This window comes from Pinus tabuliformis, chromosome X, assembly GCF_031772625.1.
Source record: "Pinus tabuliformis cultivar Carrire ecotype Pingquan chromosome X, CPIR1, whole genome shotgun sequence".
Lineage (NCBI taxonomy): Eukaryota > Viridiplantae > Streptophyta > Pinopsida > Pinales > Pinaceae > Pinus > Pinus tabuliformis.
Window position 1 is genome coordinate 653960435 of NC_142308.1, and position 25479 is coordinate 653985913.

The window sequence follows — 25479 nt, forward strand, 5'->3', positions numbered from 1 at the left end:
TTCTCACCCGAATTAGATGACGGAAGTATTTCACAAGTGTCATTATCAGCTATGACAGGTATATCACAACCTCAGACTTTAAAGTTAAAAGGACACATAAAGAAGAACAACGTAGTGGTTCTCATCGACTCGGGTAGCACACACAATTTTTTAGATGCAACCGTGGCAAAGAGACTCAATATTTTTTCATTTCCCTTACCAAACATGAAAGTGATGGTAGCTAACGATAAGAAGATTGAAAAGATGGGGCAATGCCATAAGGTCATTTTGCAGATTCAAGACTTTAATTTAGAGTCTCCGTTCTTCACGGTACCGTTAGGAGTAGATGTAGTCTTAGGTATCCAATGGCTACGAACTTTGGGTACTTATGCCGCCAACCATCAAGTGCAATTTATAAAATTCAAATGGGGAGGTTAGAAGTACAAACTACACGGATTCCAAGCACCAGAAAATCAAGTTGTATCATCATCTCAGATGATGAAGCTGAGTCGAAAAGGAGCACCCGCTTATGTAGTACAATGTCACCAATTAGAAATGTTATCTGCAAATATGACCAGAGAAGAGTCACCAGAGATACAAGATCTGATGTGGAAGCATAAAAAAGTATTTCAAGACCTACCTATGAAGATGCCGCCTAATAGGGAAATTGAGCATACAATAGAAGTCAAGGCATGGTCAGATTCTGTCAACATCATGCCGTACCGATACCCACATAACCAAAAAATGGAAATTGAGAGATTAATCCAAGACCTTTTAAAGTGTGGGATCTTGATCATCTTGGAATATTTGATCAAGTGGAAGGACTTACCCGAAGAAGACGCTTCTTGGGAGAATGAAGCACTTTGTCAACAACATCCGTCGTTACGTATGCTTTGAGGACAAAGCATTCTTTCGAGAGGAAGGCAATGTTATGTAAAAAATTAGTTAGTTTTAGGTTTATTATTTAATTTTAGATTAAATTAGACGAAAGGGCACAATCATAAGATCATGCCCTTTCCCCAAAGGGTGCCCATGGCGGTATATAAGCCAGGGAACCCCATTGTAAACAACATCATCTGTCAATTCATTTATTAATAAAATATTTCTATATATATTTCTGTTTATCAAGAAGTTTTCACTGCACTAATCAATGACTAATATTAGATTTGGCTTGATCCATGACTAACCCAGTTTTATATTAATACCCATTAATATTTTATTTTTCCTAAGTTTAGACTTAGTAATTCCATTAAAAATATTAATTATTTTAATATATCCCAAATCGGTTAGAATATGCCCAAACCATTTATGGGTCTTGGAGATCTCATATGCTTTAGCCTCTTCACCAATTTTCATGGCTAGAGCACATCCGATGCTACCCCAAATCAACACTCCCTCTTAGTGAGGACTGTGCTCTAGTAATACTCCATTCTGAACATCACCCTGACTATCCGACACCGATCCTTGTGCTGATGCTAGACCTCCCTGTCCAACATCCTCTGCACTGTTTTATCCTATATTGCTGCCCATGGCGTTGCCACTGCCACTGCTGCATCTGCACGACAACTCCCTCTGCATTTGTGCTGCTGCTGGTCCATCCTCCCATCATTGCATCTGCATTGCATCCCCTCTCATCATGCTGCATTGTGCTACTGCATACTGCTACTGCACTGCAACTCAGCTACCGAGAAGTAAGTAACTGATCCACCCAACTCTGACATCCCTGTCAGGCTAGAAACACTCCTGATGCTGAAGCCCCCTCTGCCGCTAACACGTGCTCCCTCTACTGACCTCTGCGCTGCTGCAACAACTCCCTGCATCTCGCACTGTTGCACACCTCTCTGTGCCATCCTGCACTAGTGCAACACTCCCGTGCCTCTCGCACTGTTGCAGCCTGCTAGCCTCGTGCTGTCCGGGGGACTCCTGCACTGTAGCACTCTCTGTTGCTCCATCCACATCTGTTTCTATTGACATCCGCCAGTCTTGTTACTCCTTTGGGGCTCCCGTCTCAAGAGGTTGGGCGCCTCAAGGATCCTGCCCCTCATCGCCTGTAGTCCTCCTAACCACAGCTCGATGTCTTCCCACTTCTTCTCAAGTAGCACATGAGCACTCATGGCACAATCGTCCCCCTCCTCGACTTCTTTCTTGCCTTTGTAGGCGCTGCCTTCGAGTTTGAAGCCTCTCCCTTACTCTTCTTCCTAGGACATTGGTTCGCAAAATGACCCAGTTCCCCACAATGGAAGCACTTGACCTTGGAGAGGTCCTTCTTCTTCCTCTTCTCCTGCTTTCTCGCAGATGCTAGAGCCGCATCCTCTTCTTCCTCCTTCTTGATCCTGACCCCTTTTCTGCTACTCCCCGCCTTGGTCCATTGTCTGATCTCTTCTTGACGAAGAGCCGCCCACAGTTCTTCCCAATTTGGAAGACTCGTCCTGCCCAGTATGCTTTGGACAAATACCTCCCAATCCTCGGAAACTGCGTTCAGTGCGGTCCTCACCATCAATTCCTCATCCGGCGTGGCCCCTATGGAAGTTAGCTAGTCACAGATCTCCTTCAAGCGACCGAGGAAGACATCTATCTACTCTCCCTTCTGCATCTGGTATGCCCTTAGCTGATTCTCCAGGAGCATCTTCCTCTGCACGGAAGTATGCTGGTACAATGTCTTCAAGGCATCCCACATCTCCTTTGCCGTTTCCTTCTCAGCAATATGTGGTACCACATGATCCTTGACCCCATCAAGGATGATGCACTTAGCCTTAGCCATTGCCTCCTCGTACCTTTCATTAGCTACCGGGTCAACTGGGACAGCTATCACTCTCGTGACGAAGCCCTTGAGGCGATGTCTGTCTAGAATGGACAAGATCCTGGCCTTCCAGACCACAAAGTTGGACGCTTCGTCCAGCCTATCCTGATCTCTCAGCCCATTCACGACCATCTCGCTGCTCTTCTTTCGACTCCTCTGAGTCTCTCTACTTCCCTCCTGGAAGTCCTCTGTTCGACTCCTACTGAGTCTCTTAACTTCCCGTCTCGAAGTTCTCGGTTTGACTCCCTCTAAGTCTCGATATCGCTTCTGGAAATCCCTCTGCCAACGTCAAGTTGCCCCACTTCGATCATTTGTGCAACTGCACCACGGATCCGGATTCCTTGGCTAGAAATATGCCTCGGTAGCAACTCCCTCCACCTTGGTCTTGCCTTGTAGTACCCCACCAGCTTCGCTCCACAAATTACCCACAGCCTCCTATACCCCAGCAACTGAAGGATTGAGCCACTTGGCTCTGCGCAATCCTGGCACCGGCAAATCAGCTCCCCCAGCCAATTGCGTTAGCTGTCCTGGCCTATGCATGGCTCTGTGTGAGCCTGATCACTCCTTCCTTTGTCACCTTCTGCAAGGAGTAACTCTGTCACTTGGGACAATTGAATCTGCTGCAAATGCTCTGCTCGGCTGATGCCTTCAGTTTTTCCGTGATCTGCAACCACGCTCTGATACCATGTTGAAATTTCTAAGTCTAACCTGTTAGAAATTCTTCATGTACTATCTGGTTTATTTCTCCTACTTGTTTAATTACTTAACAAGTTATTTACCATGTAAATACTTAAAATAAACACAAGTATAGTATTAACATCTACAAATCATCAACTGAAAGAAAACAAGCAAACAAGTACACCGTTATTTTTGGACCAATGTTCTTGGAAAAACCCAATGCGGAAAAATCGGTGCAACCATTCAGAGGGTTATATTATTATGCAGTTTATCTGATTACAATTGGGTGCTTAAACTGGCTCACCCAACAGAGAAAAATATACGACAACAATACCTCTATATCCGAAAATAGGTATTCAGAAAACTTGTCCCACAAAACCCTCTCCGGCACAATTGAAGCTCAGCGCTGGCCCTTCTAGCCTCTGCGTCAGCCTCCTACTGACCCACGTTAGCCCCAGGACTCTTTGCGTCAGCCCTCCAAGGCACTGCGCAGCCTCTGGGAACCTCTGTGTCACTCCCTCTGCCCTCTGCGTGGATGACACAGTCTCTCTGGGCTCTGCAATGCCTCTGCTGGGCTCTGCGTAGCCTGCACTGACTGGTGCTCTGGCTCTCTCCGCTTCTGTGCTGGTCTCCTAGTATTGCCCCTGCCTCTCTGCCTCGTACTCACTGCCCCTCGCTGCTAATCACTGATTCACTTTTGTTTAGCAACCCTGCTCTAGCAAAATGAATGATTGATTACTCTGGTGTCTTCTCCAACTGACCCTCAAGCCTCTTCTTATACTTTTCTCGTTGGTCCATCAACGACCGAGATTAAATCTCTAATCAACGGCTAAGATTAGATTTGGCTTGATCCATGACTTTTGGAACCTTCTAACCCAATTTTATATTAATACCCATTAATATTTTATTTTTCCTAAGTTTAGACTTAGGAACTCCATTAAAAATATTAATTATTTTAATATCTCCCAAACCGGTTAGAATCTACCCAAACCATTTGTGGGTCTTGGAGATCTCATGTGTTTTAGCCTCTCCACCAATTTTCATGGCTAGAGCACATCCAATGCTACCCCAAATCAACAAGATTTGGCAATCAACTGCTCATCCCAAGCATCAAATCATCTAGGCCGAGCTCTACCTTCAGGTGGACCGAAAATCAACATCGGGGAATTAATCCTCAGCTGAAACCAAGGAGAAACAAACATATTGGAGGCAGAACATTCACTTTTCTGAACTAGGAGCCAGATCGAGTAGTCTACTTGAGGATCAATTGTGTTAGTTTGAGGTTGTGTTGTTCTTCCAATTGAACAAGGGTTTGTGCCAAGCTCCATGAGTTTCAGAACTCCATCCATAGAAGCCGAGTTACACTTAAGGAAAGGAGCCGAATTATTTTGTGTATTGGCAATGGCCTCAAGGTCGAATTGTTGTGTGCACCAGCAGTGGTTTCAAGAGTTGAATTGTTGCACATTGTAGGAGGGCCAAGCACTCGTGCAAAACTGATAATCAGCCTCAGAAAATTAATGCATTGCGGGACAGTATAATTGTTGCATCAAAATTATAAATTCAGGAGTTATTTTCTTGGAGGGGCCAAGTAGTTTTGCTTGGGGAATTGGTACTAGTCACAAGGCCAGAAGAGATTGAATTATTGAGCCAAGGAGTCACTGTTCCAGACCTGAAAATGCAATCCATATGCCCGTAGCAGCTCATGTATTGGAGGCCGAATTTCTGAACCAAAAGAGCCAAATCTGATACGCATTTTCATTGAGCCCAAAATTGCAAATCTCCCTTTGAAATCAAATTAATATCTCTGCAGCAGCCTGAGCATTGTGAGGTCAAGTTCTTCTTATTTACTCTGCTCAAATTTGATCCTCAGAATTGGAGTCTCTTTCCAGGTGTTTTCCTCCCATTGTAATCTCTGAATTTTCTCTTGAATTAAGATGAGAATTTGCCTCATGTATTCTTCAAGTCTGTTCGCTATTTGTTTGGCAAGTTTTCGTGTGGTCCCTTGAAGTGCATTTTCAGATTTCCATTAAATATTGCAAAATATTTCCTTGCTGGAGCATACTATAGTATATCAGCATCGCAACTGCTCTTACTCTTGGAGGACTGATATTCGTGTGATATTTTGATGAAAGGTCCATTACCTTGTTGCTCACTGTGTCTAATATTTGTTAAGCTGATATTAAGTTGGTTTACGTCAGATTTTCCTTCATTTGTTCTTGTATCAGCCTTGAACATAATTTCTGAGTGCAACATAGTGAACTTGTTGCGGGTTTAAAGTTGGGTTTCCATACTTGTGCCCTTGTATGCTTATACAAACAAACAAATTTTACACCTACAGCAGTATGCTCAGGAATTGTTGACAAAACCCTTCACTGAGAGTGAACATTAAACTCATAAATTTATTGGCGAGTTTGGAATATTTCATTTTCTCCCCTTAAAGTTGAATAGGGGGCTGCAAAGAAAATTGATGAATACAAATGAGGGTGGGTGTACTCAACTCAATATAAGGTCAGCGTGGCCAAAATAATGGATAAGAGTGGGGGTATACATACCCAACTCAATATAAGGTCATTCATGGCTGAAATATAAATGAGAGTGGGCTTATAAATACCCAGCTCAATACAAGGTTGGCTGTGGTCGAAAATGAAGAATACATTGATATTTTCAACATCCCCATCTAATTTGAACAAAGGGCCTCGGAGAGAAGGCATTAAATCACAAGGTTCAAATCTCCCCCTAACATTGAACATGGACCACATATAGAAGACATTACACATTTCCTTTTGAATGCCATAACTTCCCACACCTGTACGATTCCACATGCTAGTGAGGGTGGCCTTTGGTAGAAGTATAGAAGAAGAGACATATGCAAAATGAGATCTGTACAAGTCATCAATAAGGTTGTTGTGATAAACATTTGTTTGCCTAGTCCCTGTAGTAGGAGTATTTTAGGAAACACTTGTTGGATCAAGAGTAAGATAAACATTCTAATGTGAAGACAGATCCATTGAAACGTGTCAAATATCTTCTATAGGCAAATCATTTGTAAGATGCAGTGGAAAATATTGTGGTGGACCATGAGTGGGAATTTCATCACTATCACCAATTTCTTTTTCTCTCTACTATGCCACTATCAATATATGGAGTGGAAGTGCCGATTTGTAGAGTACTCAACCAAATGTGCATTGTAATATGAGTTTATTAGGTTAAATCACAACTCAAAGAAGAAACCTTAATAAAGTCTTCAAAAGTTCACATTGATAGGCATAAGACAGAGAGGTACTGGCTTCTTCTGGGAAAAAAATTCTGCAGTCTGCTGCCTTTTGTTGTAGAAAAAAGGGAGGAAGAGTGCTTTGGCGTTGACGGAGTGTTTAAAGTTTAAACCAATGTTTCAAAAACCAGCTGAAAGGGAATTAGAGTGTTCAACCCTCAATGTGATTGGACTGGCCCTTAAATTGGACTTGATGCTGATTTCATGATGATTTGAACGAAACTAACACAAGACAGAGAGAGAATCAAACAAAACCATCACAAACCCTAATTTTACAATTAGGAGAAAATAAACCAGCTCTAGGGCAGCCCAACTCTTGAAGAGAGATCAGCCAAGAGGAGCATAACACTAGGGATGGAAATAACCCAATTGTAAGTGCGCTAGAAATAGAAAGAAACCCATGAACAAGATGGAGTGCAACATATCAGTGTGCCCTTAGACAATTCACTTTGATAAAAGATGAACAAGAATCACTTGAATAATGAATACAAGTTAGAGTTGTGTATTTATATGCACAACTTAAGAGTAGGGCAGTTACCCCCACAAGGGGTTAGGAGCCTCAGCCTATGTGTACAAGGTTGGCCTTTGCTAAATCTAGAACTACAAGAGTGATTACAGTATAAGGCTGGCCCTGGCAAAAGATGAAGCCTACATCATTTTCAAGATACAGAAGGGAATCAGGAATGTCCCAGCTCTTCCCAAAATATCGTCCAGCAGTCTTGTGTTGATCTTCACCATGATAGTGCATCAGGTTCATACTGTTAAGAATCCTAATTCCTATGATTTATAAAGACAAACTATTGATTTGCATGATCAGCATAACTGTGATGATGGCAACTTGTCAGACAACGAAACTTTTCTTACAGAAAACTTAAAAGAAATGTAGAAGGGAGAAGCTTTAGTTTATATAAAAAGGAATGTGCCATAGTTTTACTTTGAATTATTTTAGAGAAAACCAATTTTTTGAATAATATAAATATTGTAGCTAACAGTGAGAAATATCAGATTTGAAATAAGAATGTTGTGTTCATCCCAATCTCCTTATTATTGAGTTTGGGAGGATCTATTAAAATATAATCACCAGTTTTCACCGTCGACCCATGAATTTTTAGATAACTCAGGGAACAGTGAATAAATAAGGCTTTGTTAATCAAATTGCCAAAGACAAAGAAATGTAGTTTATGTTGCTAAGTCATTTATGGGTGATTCAGGCAAGTGGTACATAATTAACTAGGTCAAGGAGTTAAAACAATTGATTAAAAGATTGATTCTAGTCACGTTAACTTTAATAAATTGGCCATTCATATTTGAACCTCCTCATCCTTTGGTAGTCATCAGAAACAAGGTGTAATCCTACTGTATGTTGTAATCAGAAATGAAAATCACGTTACACAAGTGATTTGGGAATGTCCTACCTCTTCCCAATATGTTGTGCAGGAGTCTAGTGCTGATCTTCATCATGATCTTGCGTCAGATTATTGAATTGTTAAGAATCCCAAGAGGTAATAGAGGAAAATGGTGGGTGACAATAAGCAGCATAACCACTACGATCACAACTTGTTGGACAATGAAATTGTTGAAGTATTATAGAAATGATTCTCATACTAATCCATAGCAGCTGCAAATACAAGCAAACAGCATAATACTCTTTAGATTTAAGGAAGAATAAAATATGAGCATGTCAGTGCTTGTCAATTTTGACAGTGCCTGTGATTTCATTGATATTTCTACAGACTGATAATTTTTGTTTACTCTTAAGTTCCATGAAATTAGAAACAGATCTGGATCCATTAGACTTTTGAAGTTAGGATCTTGACACAGAGAGAGACACACACACACATACATGCGCACGTGCGCACACACGTATATTCTAGTGAAGACCTTGTTGGGAAACCCAAGCACTGTCAGCATAGCCTAGTTTGCCTCACCTGGGCGGATTTGAACCAGGCACCCACTGACATGAAACTAGCCAAATGCCCAGTAGCATTGGCAACAACTGGTTGAGTTAAACGTTTAGATATGTCAGGCATACTTACATTGAGTATATGGCATCAATTTATCAAGTTTTTTTCCATTGGATGACTGTTTCATCTTCATGGTTCTGTTCCCCTTTGCCAAGTCTAATTGTTGTTGTAGGATAATTAAAACATGAAAATTTTCCCTTCCTCTCAAAAGTGTATTTATATAAGGTATCCTGTTTTAATATAATTATCTTATCAGAACAACCTATGCTCTAGTTCAATTTCTCAATTTTTCAAGGTTGAAGCATTTCTTGAGGGTGACTTGTAATTAACCCATTGCATATTAGTACTTTTTTTAATTGTATACATTATATTAATCTATTGCCACAACTATATGAATCGCGGCCCATCTATTTCTGTAGATGGCAGCTCATTTGACTGCATTCACTCATTAATGTATCACTTTATTATTTATTATTCCAATGTTAGCTTGTCAAAGATGTATGATGATACATAAACGTTTGCTTACACCATGGATTTCACAGGGAAGTACAAGATGCCCAGTGTTGACATAATTTCCCACTGATCAACAGCTAATTACATAATACATAAATACAAATATCTTACACTCTCAGATTAAACATACAAATATGTAATTTGCTTTTTATTACAGTAAGATTTCCAATGGATAAATACTTCTTCATCTCTAATATGCCTTCTGCTAGTTGAGATCCTATAAACCATCTTGTGTATTTTTGCGAAGCCTTCAGCTAATTGTTTTTATGCTTCTTTGATAAATATTCTAACTTTTGAACTACTGAACTCTGATGACATGGATTCAAATTTCTTGTTTTGTCCTAGATTATAGGGGTTTTGAGTTTCATTGCATTCTTAACATTTTATGCCATTCATAATGCAGTTGATGAGGCCACAACTAGAGGAAGTCACACAGCAGATGAAAAAAGTATGGTACTGTTCATTGTGTTTTTGTTTTATAAGTATGGGTTTGAGCAGATTGGTATCTGTCATTCTTGTGCATTTATTCCCTACAAGGTAATTTATCTAGGTTCTACACAAAGTTTATTTGCCTCTTGCTTTTCCTGCATTTGTTTACAATGTGCACCTTATGATGAAATGCAGAACTCTGATCCTAAAACCATTGAGGAGGGACAACGTCGTGTCAAGGATTTGTTTAAGCAGTAAGTACTTATTTCTCTCTATATATTCTTTTGTGTATTTAAGAATGTTTTATAGCAAAACTTGACCAAGTCTGGTACCAAAAAATTGGTACTTTCTTGTTTATTTGATTGATCCAGAAGTAGGTTTGGATATTGTTTACTACACTATTCCATTGGTGATACCAAAGATTACCCTTATTTGGAGAGAAGTTGTAATGTTCCAAACTTAAATAAACAGTGATATGCAAAGCAAAAACGATTTACAACACGCAAAATATCAACAATCAGTAAATGCTCATAAAAACTCCAGAAGTAGAACCAGCTGAGCCATTTTATTAATCAATGGAGCAAGTACAATAGTATGGAGGAATGCACCTGGGCTTGCCTCAATGGCAAGCGTGACAGAACCCAGGTGATAAGACAATGATCTCAAATACTGGAAATGACTGCTCCTCTAATGCTCTGCGCTGTCCCAAAAAACTGCACTGTTGGTTTGAAAGGAACTGCAAGAAACTCCACCTCCACTGCTCATAAAATGCTATAAATTCAGCGCCAAGCTCTTTGAACAAAACCCACAAAAATCTAGAAAGGGTTTGGTCTGAATACAACCTCCCAAATTTGGCCTCCAATATGCCCTACGCCCTCCAAACTGCTCAAGAATACGACCTGCAAGGAATACTAGCAAAATTCTCCACCCAAGCTTGGAAATGTAGCGATCTCTTCCAAAAAATGCTCCCCTTAGCTCCTCTGGAAAAGTCCATCCTCAAAGACTGATACTCTACCTCCCACTTGTGCACCAAATGTTGCCTCTGCGTTGGCCCAGGAAGTACGAAAGTCACACTGCAGGGAAGCACTCTTCTCCAACTCCTAAACTCTCCAAAATGACAACAAAGCTCCTATGCCTCCTCTCCGGAAATCTTCCCGGTCAAAACTCCTTTGCAAGATGCCACAAACAAACTCAGTCTCCCTTCATTGCGTCCTCCAGAAATACACACCACCTAGATATGAATGCAACTGCTAGAAACCACAATGAAATCCTCCTACAGAAAGACTGAAGAAAAACCTCTCTAGGGTGGCACTCGAAGTCCCCCGAAGAAAGGGTGAGCTCTTCGCTTGAAACTCTTGCTAAACAAAATGTGACTCAGCTAAGCAGCTCGAGAAACCAAAGAGAAATTCGATACGCCAAAAGATGAATGAAATAAGGAGGTGCCTTCCTTATATAGATTTCGTGGAGCACTTTTCCCTCCATTTTCCCTCCATCGTGGGTCCCTCACTTAACCAACAACTTCTCCTCCATGCAAATCGAACTAGGGAATGCGTATTCTCCTAGTGTGGGTGGCCCCCACGTATAACTTAACTACATCAACTTAACCACAACAAAATAACTTATGCTAAGTCTAACCTCTTAATAAAATCAAATGGGCCCCATCATTCCAAAATTGGCCCCAAAATGTAATAAATAATTTTGTTCCAAATTAATTTAGGAAGGGACATGACAATCCTCCCCTCCCAAATGTTGCTTGTCCCTAAGCAACTTCAATGTTGGATGCTCAAGTATGTGCTCTCCCTCCCAAGTAGCATCCTCATTTGGCAAGCTCTTCCAATGCACTAAGTATTCTCTGATGATTCTGCTTCTGAGCTTCCTTTCCTTGGTCTCCAAGATGGCCTCCGGTTTTAAAATCAGGTGCCCCTCATCATCAAGTGGAGACAACTCCACAATTGCTGTAACCTGTTGCCCCGACACCCTCTTGAGGCATGAAACATGAAAAATATTATAGATCTTTCTCCCAGGCGGTAGCTCCAAATTGTAAGCCACCTCTCCATCTCTCCTCATCACCTTGTAAGGCCCAAAGAATCTCGATTGCAGCTTCTCAGCCCCTTTTTGCTTTAGTGTGCACTGTCGGTATGGCTGCAATTGAAGATACACCAGGTCCCCTTCCTCGAAATGCCTCTCCATCCGATCCCTGTCAGCATACATCTTCTGCTAATTCTGAGCTGTTTGCAAGTTATCCTTAAGAGCCTTGAGGATATCTTTGCTCTCTAGGATCCAATATTTGGCCTTTGGGGTCCTGTTGTCTCCAAAAACAATGTCAGCAAAAGACAAAGCATCATACCCATACAAAGCACAGAAATGAGTCATACCAATGGACATGTGATGTGTCGTGTTGTAACAATACTCTCCCAAATGCAACCATCAAATCCAAGTCCTTTGTTGTCCTATCACATAGTTCCTGAGATAGCCCTCTAACCGCTGGTTCACCTTCTCTGTTTGGCCGTTAGTCTGTGGATGGTAACTAGTACTCGGGGTGAGCTCGGTGCCAACTAGCCTGAAAATCTCCTACCAAAATCCCCCCATGATTTGGCTATCTCGATCACTAATTAAAATTATAGTCTTAGGGAGTCCGTGTAGATGAAAGACCTCCTTAAAGAACAACTCTACCCGCTTTGAAGCTGAATATTGTTTCGGAATGGCAAAGAAATGTGCAAACTTGGTCAACCGACCAACCACCACAAAAGTACAATCATTCCCTTGTACCGAGGGAAGACTGGTGATGAAGTCCATAGAGATACTCTCCCATTTCCCCTTAGGGATAGGAAGAGGCTGCATAGTCCTGCTGGATGGGTCAACTCTCTTTCGTTCCTTTGACAAGCCTCGCATTCCTGCACATGCCTCAACATGTCCCCTTTGAGGCCCTTCCAGGTGAAGTGCTCTTTCACTGCCATGTAAGTCTTCCTGAACCCTTGGCGTCCAAACAAAGGAGAATCATGAGCTGCACAAAGGACACACTCCCTCAACTGGGACCCCGCAACCAAGAATATGTGCCCTTTGTAATATATAACCTCATCCATCACCCTGTAGCACTCATCTGCATAACTGCCCTCCAAGATCTTGCATGCCCGACGATCCTTGGAGTACTCTACCAATAACTATGCCTTCCAATCATGGCAAATGCTCATGAGTGAAAGTCTTGCTGGTCTCCTGGATAGTGCATCCGCCACCACATTGTGCTTCCCCTGCACATACTCAATATCAAAATCGTAGGCCTGCACCTTGCTGACCCACCTCTGCTGCCTATCATTGAGGCCCTGCTGCCCCATGAAGTGGCGAAGACTGTTGTGATCTGTCTTCACCCGAAATCGGTTCCCCACCAAGTATTGTCTAAACTTGGCCAATGCATGCATTATGGCCAACATCTCCTTGTCGTATATGGAATATGGCATCTCATGTGGTAGGGGCTTTTGGTTCTCAAAAGTAATGGGGTGCCCTCCTTGGGACAAGACTGCCTTGATCCCCACACCCGATCCCCACATGTATACAAGATGTTGACGCCTACAGGAAGATGTCGTGATGAAAGACCATCACAAAGGTAATTATGATTTAAGTGTTCATTTCTTATTTTTGAACAAGTATATAGATGGGCTTATGCAAATCTGTAAAAGGAAGAGCTGTGGATGTATTTCCAAGAGACCATGTAGAAGGATGTAAGATCCTTCTGAAAAAGACAACATGAAGAAGGCAACATATCATGAAACAAGGTCAGATGAAGACTGATGGATCGCTTTCTGATGAAAGGAATGATGACATGACTTACTCGTGGATGAAAGTGATGGATGTTCTGTGCCTTATGAAGAATTCCCAAAAGATGAAGACTCCGTGACAAAGAAATTCATGACATCAAAGGAAGGAGCTTTTCAAGCAGCTGGTTGTCTTTTCATCTCCGCCTGAGGAGCTACTGTAGGTCCCTAATTAAGAAGGAGCCTGAAAACAAGTTTCTTTCTTGGAAGAAACTTGGAAATTCCTAAGCCAAGAGGGAGCTTAGGTACAGTCCTTTAGTGGAATAGATATGTCCTCCTTAATTAAGAGGGAGAGATAGACACATCATTCTTGTCTTCACTTGGGAAGACATAATGGAGGATTGGGGAATCATTTGGCATCCAATGCTCCTTGAGGATGAGATAGGGCATCCAAGTTAAGACTAGTCATAGAGGACTGATACTCTTTGAGGACTAGGAATCCAAGATAAGAATAGTCCTGTTGGAACACATTCTAAGAACCCGAGTGGGGTATGTTCCGGAAGAGACAATGATGAGTGTCTATAAATTATTGGTCTCGCCATCATTTAGCTTAGATCTTGTGGAGAGATAGAGTTGTTAGTCAAGGCCTCGCTATGTGACAATGTTGGTTGATATGATGCTATAGAGATGGGTTACCAATCTGATTTTTCTTATGAGAAATTCTTCAGATTGAGAATGACCAAGTACCATTATTAATACCTCCCTAGTTAAGAGGGAGTGTTGAAAAGTGTAACTAGCTTCGGTCTTCATAATGACATGTAATTGTGATTTTATGTAAGATGTAAATAAGAAAAATACAATTATTATAATGCTTGCATCATGGGTTTCATGAGCAAGAGATTTTATTTTAGTTAAGGCTCCCATTGTGAGTTCTTAGGGATTTTGTCATCTAGTCATAAAAGTCTAAAGAGTCATTGTCATGTATTGAAGACATGTTACACATTGTAAAAGGTCAAATTTGTTTTGTAAGTCACCCTCCAAGATCTTGTCACTAGCCCTCATTCAAGTTGGCCTACAATGAAAGGATAATTCTAGAACGATGAATTCGACCTACTCCAAGTGATCATGTTGGTCTAATAGTGATGGTCCAACCACTATATATAGCAATGCTTGGCCTCATTTGGAGGATATCAATTCGGTGAAGCAAGTCTCTAATAATAAGTGCACAAATCATCCTAGGAACCTCAAAGTTAGCGAAGGAAGAAGGAAGGATAGTGAAGGATAATATCAATGTTGAGGACTGTTTTTGGGCTAGTTTACCCTGACACATGCGAAGGTTGCAGATCCGAAGTCATCAGAAGGAGGTCGAAAGATTGCAGTCACATCAAGGTGATCTTCTCTAAAGGAAGCCGAGTAAGAGAGAGAAAGGTCTCCCTCAAGGAGGAGACTATTCAAGAAGCTAAACTGATGTAGGGTTTTTGTTGTGAAGAAAAGAGTTGCAGACCTACAAGGAGAGGCCGAAATTCTGAAGGACGAACAAAAGAGGAAGAAGAAGAGCAATGTTGATCTAATGGAGAAGAGGAGGCTTGTGACTTGGTCTTGGTCTTGGAAGGACTCTAGTGTCAAAGGTCTTTGTCATGGTCTTGGTATTCGTCAATTGAAGGTTCTATAAGAAGAATTTGTTTGGGTTTTCCTCTAAAAGAATGAAAGGTTTTGGCCCTGGCTGACAACCTATATACTGTGTCTCTTGTCTCTTTATTGTTCATGAATTGGTAATTGTCTTTATGAAAAGAACACAATAATAACTCAAGAAAAGAAGATCATAATCAAGAAGTTAAAAACTAGTGTTGCAAACATCGCGATCGGGATTAAATCGGCGAGGGGAAAAAATCGTAAAAATCGGGAAAAAATCGGCAAAACATCGACAACATTAAAAAATATAGAAAAATCATTTTTTTTTTCAAATTTTTAAGTATCTAAAGCATCCACAATTTTTTGACGATTTTTATGATTTTTTGGAAATTCTTAGGATTTTATTGCGATTTTTTCATTTTGGAAAAAACTTGGCGATTTTTTCACGATTTTTTGGTGATTTTTTCAAAAAGAAAAAATTGTTGATTAAATTGACCGATGAAATCCCCATGCCGAATGAAAAAATCACGATTTTCGCAACACTGGTAAAAAGACTATCACAAGTAGAAAAATCACCTATCTACTGATGCCCTAGATTTCTCAACATCTTTGTCATTACCTTTGGATCTATATAGGGATCTTTGTCATTAATATCGCCCTCTAAGCATTAACATAAGAATCAAGATAGAAAAAACATAGCATGTCAATTTTGTTTGAGTGATGGGTGCATTTTTAGTAAGGTCATGATAGAGGAGTTCGACAACCAATGTCACTAACATCAAGGTACATAGAGGGATTGGTGCTCTTGATTAAATACGAGTTCCATACCGTAATACATGACAAAATCCAATGGAAACATTGCAACCCCCCAATTCTGAAAAACTGATAAGTCTGCTGGATTTTGAATGAGATCTAAAATTCTACTTTCTCCATATGAAATTCAATGAGGTCGGAACCACTCTCAAATATCTCTAGTCATTTCATGGTAATGTTAAAAATTTCAGTAAAAGGATGAAATTGAAGATTAAGGAGTATGTCACTTTTATTTTAAGAATTTAACATTACCATGAATTTCATATCAATACTAGGGCCATCAGCTTGATCATTAGGTTGCCCCACTAAAAAATTATTGTTTCTTTGAAAAAAAATTGCATTTGGAATGTTTTTGCAATTTTTTTTTGCAAAATAGGCTAGGGAGCAAAAATTTCGCTCCCGGGGTCGCTCTTGTAATTCGCTCCCAGCAGGGGCATGCTCTGGGAGCGGGTTCGAGGGAGGGGATCCACTCCCCCACAACCCTGATCTGAAATGTAATAAGTGACATCTAGAGAAGTTGTGTGGGGTATGAGTAATAAAAATTCCACCTCTCACCCTCAATTTTTACTTAGACACACTTTGAGGGGTTAAAAATGTATTTTGGACCCTCAAAACCCATTTTATTAAGTTTAGTGGAAAAAGTGACAATAAATTAAGCCAACAATTAAATACATGGAAAAAAACAAATATCCATACATGCTAAATGATGTGGAAATGAAGTGGAAAATCATGTAGGAGTTAAAGTGAAGTCCCAAGGTGATGTGAACTCCTCAAATCAAGGAAAAGACGTGCTCCAAGAGAATCTAATTTTTTGGAGGGGACCACAAAGGAAAAATGCATTTAATGAAGGAAATTCGGATTGCCTTGGGTAGTCAAGTTTTTGGTGGGCTTTGATTTGGAGTTTTACTGAAGATGAGTGGAGAGGGGTCTCCTACCACTCCACTCCCATCTACACTCGTCCCTCCTCAACAACGAGTTAGCTCCTCTCATGAACTGCATGGGCCTCTCTAGGGAATTCAAATTGCATGTTTCAGCCTTGTGATTGTCATCATCACACTTGGCATTTGGTTCTTCACTGGAATCTCCATCCATTCTCCTATATAATTGAGCCTTAAGCTCTCATATTGTATCTTGGTATTAGCTATTGTGCTTGGGAAGACTTTGCTCCTATGTACACTTGTGTTTCATATGAATAAAAAGACTTTGGGGTTCATTCATGGGTGTTTCTCTCTTGGAGTTTGTACTTGGCTCAATGATGGTATAATTCTCTACCTGTGTTTAATTTAATTTTCTCAATTGGTTATTTGATATGCTATAGACTAGACAACTCTATCTATTTTCATACAAATTCTAGAGTTCTCTTGTCATTGTTTATTAATTTAATTCATATGAGCTAATGTGCATTTGAGGTTTTGTAGAGACTATCTTTTGGATCAATTAGCAAGCGTGAGGGGAAGTCTTCAAGAGACCAACCCACTGTTGGCATAACTTTCAAGGAGCTCCTATCGTTATTTGAATTTTAATAGCTCATCTTTTGAGAGTGTTGGTTTTGCAGGGGTCCTTTTGACATAGTTTGTGCTTAAGTCAAGTATTTCAAACAAATCTATATCTTATGCTCTTGTGCTTTCATTTCTTATCTAGCTAGTCAAGAGCTTTCATAAGCTAGACAAGTGATGGGGTCTTCTCCCATCTCTTGATTTAGTTTTGTATATTATTTGAAGCATTATCACATATTTACATGCTCTCTTTTCACACTAACTTTGGTTTTATTTTTGCAGCCCTAACATTTTTCTTTATAGGTTCTCTCAAGTTCCAAAGATTCATTTTCAAGGAGGCCGTGGGCATAAGGAGTGCTTGTGGAAGAAACCAAACTGTGCATCACTTTGGAGCTTCTAATTTGTAATTGTAGTGATTCTTCTTCTCTATTGAGGCTCTCATTTTTGTGGGGAATTTGTTGTTATTCAAAGAGCTATCATTGTATCTTTCAATTACTCCTTGGGTAGCCCTCAAAGAGGCTCTAACCTCATTGTAACACCATAATAATAAAATTTCTGTTTTTGTTGTGGGAGCGTGGGCCTACCCATTGACATCCCTATCTCTCCATTTTAGGGAGAGAATCTTGGGTGGATTGACTTGTTGGTTTTAACTTTTCCATTTTGCTTTCACATCACATATGCATGCTCTAATTGGGAAGTAACACAAATCACATTTCTCTATTTTCAAGTTTGCTAAAGTTCTTTAAACTGACACCATTTGCAATTGTTGTTACAAGTCTCAAATTTACATTTTACTTTGCAAAACAATTATCTCTCACTTTGTGCAAGCATTTTCATTATTTTAGCAAACTTTGACATACTTGGCTTGGATAATGTCTAAAATCATTCATGATTTATGGTTGTGCCACATTTCCATTTTGAGTATATTTGGAGCATTGTGTATTGGGCAAATTTATCTTTCAAAGCAATCATTTATTTTCATGTCAAGCAAGTTGTCTTTCATTTTCTCAAGTTAAGAGTTTCTTTTGCAAAATTATCGTGGGCATAAATCTTATTTTATTTTCAAAGTATTTGCAATTTACATTGAGAAAGTTTACAAGCTTCATTTGCTTTAGTTTGTTCATCATCTATCTTTAGCAACTCACAATTCTTATGAAGCTTATGCATCTTGTGTTTACTTGAACAATAATCTTGTGGAACATATTTAATTGAAGCAATCTTTTACATAGCACTTACAATCTCACTTGCATATCATAGTAGGCATTCTAATTTAGTTGCATTTTAAAATTAACTTCCAAGCATAAGCTTGGTTGATAGAAATCATAGGAAAAATGATTTCTTGGAAAGTTTTTCCAATTGGTATGAAGGTAAAGGCGTGTGACCTTGCAGTTATGAAGGTGGATTGTCCCCTTGTAAGAACGGAAACACACGTTGGCTGGTAAGACTCATGGGATGGGTATCATTAACGACACCACTGTGTCCTCGCCCCCTCTTTCTTACGGTCACCCCAAATTTACCCTTTAGTAAAAGCTGAAAGGAGTATCTCTCACCTAGATTATACATTTAGACTAAAAGTAGCCAAGATAATTTCATCCAATTTTAGTTTAGGTGCATTTCATATTGACACACTTTATTGTTTTACTTGCAAATAGTCGCAGTCAAGGTCATGGAGCCGCAGTAAGGAGGATGAGGTCTAAGAGTTTAGTTGTCTCCTCGGTGGGTTAAGGAACAACAAAACTAAAGCCTATCCATTCTTGGCATGGCAATCTCGTTATGACAAGGAGCAGTCTTGATTTCGGTGGCACTCCTGTAGCAGACTAGTTATTGGACAACAGAGAAAGACCTATTCTCTCGGATCAATGAATATTATTTCAAACATTACCTCCTCTTTATATATTACAATCTTGCCATGACCTAATGATGAGATAAGGGTTCGATGAAGAGATCCTTGGCATATGTGTCATCACAATATTAAGATCTAGAATAAGGAAGTCTCAACATGTTTCGAGGAATAGTGACAAGGATCATAGTCTTGATCCTGACTTAATTAATGATAGATCATGATCATATATATATCTTAGTGATCTCATTGACTCAGAGGATTTCAGTGCACCAAAGTGGTCCTGGTGATACTATTGTAAAGACATCTATGTTGTAGCAATGATAAAGATCACAATGGTAATGACCTCTATGGTGCAACGAAGATGATCTTAGTAGTGACACGAAGAGGATTGATGGCTTGGTCTTGGAGAGGCAGATAGAGTCATGGGTCATGGTCTTGGTATTCATCAATGAAATTTCTATAAGAAGAATTTATGCATGGGTTTTCCTCTCCAAGAGGGAGAGGTTCTGGCCCTGGCAGAAAGCCAATCATTTGTGTTCTTGTCTCTTTTGTTTTGATAGCATTTTGGTGAAGTTAACAAACACATGCGAACAATGAAGTAACCATCAATCTAATATATAAATTGTTTAAATGCTTCACAAATTGTTATCATGTAACGAAGAATCATCTTAAGTATGACTGCCCTAGATTCTTCAACACTCCACACTAGCTTCAACAAAACCTAGAATTATGTCACGGATCCAAGTGGTGGAAATGGTCCCGGGATAAACTACGCCCTCCTCCAACAATTTCTGCTGCTGATTGGTGAATGGAACTAGGAATTTTTCCCTTAGACGTGCTCAGAAAATTCTGTAAAAGTTTAATTACCCAATTTTTCCCTTAGACCCTTGGTGACCCCAACAAATGTTAATTACCCAATTTGGCCAGAAAATGCCCCACAGAATGGAGCTTTTGTAGGATGCCCAAAATATGACACTGAAAGCCTCCCAAAGTCTCACCAAGATCCCCTCCAGAAAATGCATGATTTTTCCAACCCCAATTTCCCCGGAGAGAAGCCACCTCCTTGTCTTGCACAGACTTGAGCTAGTGAACTCTGCGCACAATCAAAATGAGGGGAAATTTGTCCCAAATTATGACCTCACTCGCTGCCCTGCAAAGTGCTCCATATCTTTGGCCTTAACTATGAAGAATGTCTCAGCAAAATCCTGGAGTCTCCAACCAATTGAAGTTGCTCCAAATGATGTGCCACGAACTCCTTCCGTGCCCAGGAAATGCGCATAGCTGGGTAAACTCCTACAATGATGCTCAAAGAAAGCCCTGAATTGGACTTTCAAATTACCTCACTAGGGAGGCACTCGAAGTTCTCCGAAATGAGGGCAGAATTCCTCTTGGAATTCCTAGTGCTAAACAACCCCAAGAGAAGATGAAAGGTGAAATGTAATAGTGAAAAGATGATTAACAAATGAGTCCATCCTCCCTTTATAATTTCTCCTCATGCTTCTAGACTCCTTTTTTAATTATTATTTTTTTGGTGGGGGCCATTTTCCACTAAGTGTCTTTTGCCTCCATTCTAATAAAATAATAATTTGTTGCCAATCTCCAATAAAATAATACTTGCCACCTTTCTCCAAAATAATATTTACCCCTTTACTTAATATCACGAAAATTAGGCAAAATTCCCATGCTCACAAAACTGGAGATATTACATATAAATTACATGGCTTTCTTGACAAGCATAGAGCAAGGATCGTGGCAAAAGGATTTGCATAGTAAGAGGGTGTTGATTATGAAGGGACTTTTTTCCCCACAACAAAGTGAGCCATCATTCAGACTCTCTTTGCCTTGGTAACTCAGTATGGATGGAAAATTCATCAAATGAATGTAAAGATTGCTTTCTTAAATGGAGATTTGAGAGAAAATGCCTTCATGTCTTAGCTAGAACTTAGAAGGTTTTGTTGTGAAGGGACAAGAATTGAAAGTGTGCAAACTCATCAAATCCGTTTATGGCCTAAAACAAGCACTACGAGCTTGATATGAAAAGTTGATTGAGTATCTTCTGAAATTAAATTTCAAACACTTTAATCTTGGTGATGTAACTCTGATTGTCAAGTAAATTGGAAAATTTGTTGTTTATCTTGTTGTATATGTAGATGATTTGTTGATAATAGGGAACAATGAAAACTATATTGCATTCATAAAGAAAGAGTTGAAGAAAGGATTTGAGATGATAGATTTGGGACATCTTCACTACTACTTGAGCATTGAAGTGACTCAACATCCAAAGTATATATTCCTCTCTCAAAAGAAGTACATTGGAGAATTGTTGAACAGGTTTGGCATGGATGAATGCAATCTTTTGTCCACTCCAATGGAACAAAATCTGAAGCTCACTTCAAAAGAAGGGAATGAATTTGAGGATGCAACCAAGTACAAACATCTTGTAGGAAGTTTTATCTACCTCACCACTACTAGACCATATATTTCATTTGCTATTGGAATTCTTTCTAAATTTATGCAAAAGCCTTGTGAATGACATTGATATGCTGCAAAAAGAGTTCTAAAGTACTTGAAAGGAACTCAAGACTTTGGACTCAAATATTCACAGGTGGATAACTTTAGTTTGATGGGATGTTCTGATTCAGACTTTGATGGAGACAAAGAAGATGTAGTGTCTACTTTAGGTTATCTTATGAGTCTTGGATTAGGAGTTGTCTCTTGGAGGTCACACAAACAGTCAGTTCCAACAGATTCCATAACAGAGGTAGAATATGTAGCAACTGTTGAAATTCAGATGCATAATATAATTTCTAAACATGATAATTACTTGTGACTGTTTATATAGTCATCAAGAAATTATACATTTAATTATGGAGACCACAGTGCACAAAAAGACAATAGACACTAGAAGTTAGGCCAGAGGCTAGGGCAAAACCCACAAGGGGAAAACCCATCAATCCTTTCCTTATAGATTCTTCGTCAACAGGAGTAATCCAAGTCACATCTAGCTGACTAGAAGATCCAATTGCCAAGTCAACCCTCCACTAAATTTGAACATGAAGTCTGCCATAAGATAGTTAACCAATCTACCATATACCTACCCTTAGATGCTTCTGAAAACTCACATAATCATAGTAGAATGTTGTCATGTCTCCAATTTTTATTTTCCGCATTAGAGACAATTTTGGAAAGAGGGGACATTTCTAGTTTTGGGACGTAGGAGAAAAAGTGAAAATTGTAGTTCTAGTGGGAGGGCCACAAGAAAGAGAAATCTGACCCAAGGAGGGAACTCACACTCTTGGAGGAGAGAGAAAGAAAAGGAAGTGCAAGTTAATAGAGAGAGAGTGAGATAGTGGGGACCACAAGGGGAGAGGAGGCCAACAAATTATAAATAAGGCTTGAGGGCCTCACTTTTGGCATGTTTTGGTCATTTTACAATTCAAACCTTAGTTCTCTTGAGTTGTTTAGCCAAGACAACTGTGCTGTTTAGCACAAGGAATTTCCAAGCGGAAATTCCAACTCTTCCTTCGGTGAACTTTGAGTGTCACCCTAGGAGAGAATTTGGGGAGTTGATTCCGGATCATTGAGTAGCTATTTTATAAGTTTCTTTCAGCTGATGCTTGCTAGTCCAAGGGTGCAAAAGAATTTCATGGGGGTTGAGAGAAGCTATCAGTCAGTGGAGTATTGGCCGAAGATTTTGCAAAGAATCTCTTTAAGGGAGAACGAGTTTTCCTTGATGATTTGCAGGGGTGATAGTGCTGCATTTTAGAGGGCCGATTTTGTTTATTCCAGGCCCTGCACAGGGGTTTAATTGCAACTTCTATGCACTTGTAGAGATTCATAATTTGGGGAGCATTCGAGCTGGGATCTACTTGGTGGTTGAGGGAGAAATATGCAGGATTTAGGGATAATTTCTTGGAGGGATATTTGGGCCTAATTCAGCAGTATCTGAACTGTGGGGCGTTTTCTGGCCAAAGTGAGCAATTTACACTTGTTGGGGGTCACTTGGGTTTGGTGAGAGGAGGCGAGGATTAATTTTATAGATTTTTCTGAGCACTTTTGAGGGCAAAATTCCTAGTTCCATTCAATAGCCAACAACATAATTTATTGGAGGAAGGCACAATTTAGCCCAGGGCCATTTCCACCACTTGGGTCCATGAGATATTTCTGGGTTTTGTTGGAGATGGTGTGGAGAGCCTACATTTAATTTTGCAGAATTTTTGGAGTATATTTGAGGGCCGAAATCTCAGTTCACTTCTAGTAGCAGTGGCAATAATTTTCTGGGTCAATGCAAAGATTTTTGGTAGGAGTCATTCCAACACTTGGGCATTACAATTCCAACCTGGGTTTTATCTAGCTTGATGTAACAAGCCCAGGTTCCTTTGATCTCATTTATTGTACTCATATATATTATAATTAATACAATGACTCAAAGTTTTCGTGCATATTTTCGTGTTCAAATGTGTATGGTTGTACATTTCTGAATTTAGTAGTTGTAGCTAGTTCATTGTTTTTGTTATCTACAATATTTTTCCATTTGGAATATTACAAATTTGTATCTGAAATTCACATCATCATGTAGCTTTGAAACTCATATCATCAATAGGAGAATGTGTATCTAAAGTTCACATCAACATGTAGCTCTGAAACTCACATCATCATAGGAGAATGCCCCTCTGAATTTTCTCGCATATCACAAAAGTTGGTGCCTCAACTTGCTTGCAGACCACAAAATAAGGTGCCTTAGAAAGCTCGCTATATTTCAGAAGAATGTGCCTCAAATTTCATGCCACAAAGACGAATTGCTTTCTACAGAAGGAGACTCGAATTGGTTTCCAAGTGGTGGAGGATAGGTGCTAATATATACTTGTTCCTTCATGCGAAAAGGTGCCTGAAATAACAGAGCTGACTTGATTGGTAGGAGGGTTGACTTAACAAATTGGAAGGACAAATGATACTTTAAAAATTCAAATTTTACTTCTCTTACAAGGGTCATGAAGAACATGTCCTTTTACTTTTTCTTTTGACCAAAACAAAGCATGAAGAACATTCTAGAGAATAATAATAATTTTTCTTCTTTTGTTTTTACATAAAATACATATTGATACAAGTACAATGACAATTATGAAGACTGACCCTAGTTACAATTTCAACACTCCCTCTTAACTAGGGAGGTATTCATAATGACTCATCGGGATATTCTCAAGTTGAAGACTTCTATAAGAAAGGATCTGGATTGATAAGCATCAATGATGATAGCATCATCATAACCAACATTGTCAAAATACTAAGGTCTTGACAAGTAAGCTCTATCTCTCCACTAGATCAGAGCACAATGCTGGGAGGCATTCAATAGGACACCACATCGCCTCTCTGAGGAACATACTCCACCTAGGTTCACCAAAGTATGTCCTCACAAGACCATTTCCTAATCCATTGTCACAATACTTGACACAAGGAATGTCGGTCCTCCAGACCATTCTTATATTAGATCAATGTACTTGACTTGCGACTGTTAACACTGGTCACATTACAGATCTCAAGAATGTTGGTCCCTGATGCTTATCCAATCCACCATTCTCTGTATCCATGTTCATATATTAGACTTACGACTGTTATTCCTGGCCATAGGACATGACACATGGAGAACAAGGTGTCCACCCTCACTCCTCAAACAGGGAGGAGATATCCACATGCCCAAGCTTGTCTTAGAAGTACTCATACTTCCCTTACATCATTTACTTATTCATTCGTGGAGATCTGTTGTAGCTTCTCGGTTCTTATCTGTACCATACTCTTGAATCATAAAGCGCTTCAACCTTTAATTAAAAACCATGTTCTTTGTCAATCTTCATACATCTTATTACAACGTATCAGTGTCGAATCCAACATGCCATCAATTAGTCCATCAAACATATACGAAGCCAAACTATTTCACGGCTAATTGTACAAACTATCATATCTTCTTCTGCCTCCACAGTGCAACAGATTCCTGCTTCATGCTCTTCCACAAAACCATACTAGTTCCCAACCATCAATAGTATCTCTATCATCAACACTGCCATCCCAGTCGATGTATCCTCAAGTCCCAAGTTGTAGTGTAAGATCCTTCATGTCAAATTTTGCTTCCAACTCCCTCTGAAGTCAATAATTCTACGTTGATTCACAAGTCCTTCTTTCCCAAAGTACGAGGTCTTCTTTAATCTTCTTCAAAATCAGGGATAACTCTTCTAACTGAGGAAATTGTCTTAATCTTATCCTTTCCCTCTTACTAGGAAAACCTTCTTTCTTCCAAGCTATCATTTGGTGCATGCT

General features: G+C 39.7%; 1 protein-coding gene across 2 annotated transcripts in view; it reads left to right on the top strand.

The window, feature by feature from the left end:
- LOC149141679 (mitochondrial inner membrane protein OXA1-like) overlaps window positions 1-25479 on the top strand; it is a 245232-nt gene that overhangs the window by 42127 nt on the left and 177626 nt on the right. For both annotated transcript variants that reach the window (XR_016264302.1, XM_089447788.1), the window contains exons 3-4: window positions 9609-9653; window positions 9830-9888. Coding sequence is in view for 1 of the 2 variants with exons in the window: in XM_089447788.1 (XP_089303914.1) it covers window positions 9609-9653; window positions 9830-9888 (104 nt within the window). In the remaining variant the exon portion in view is untranslated. The remainder of the gene's footprint in view (window positions 1-9608; window positions 9654-9829; window positions 9889-25479) is intronic.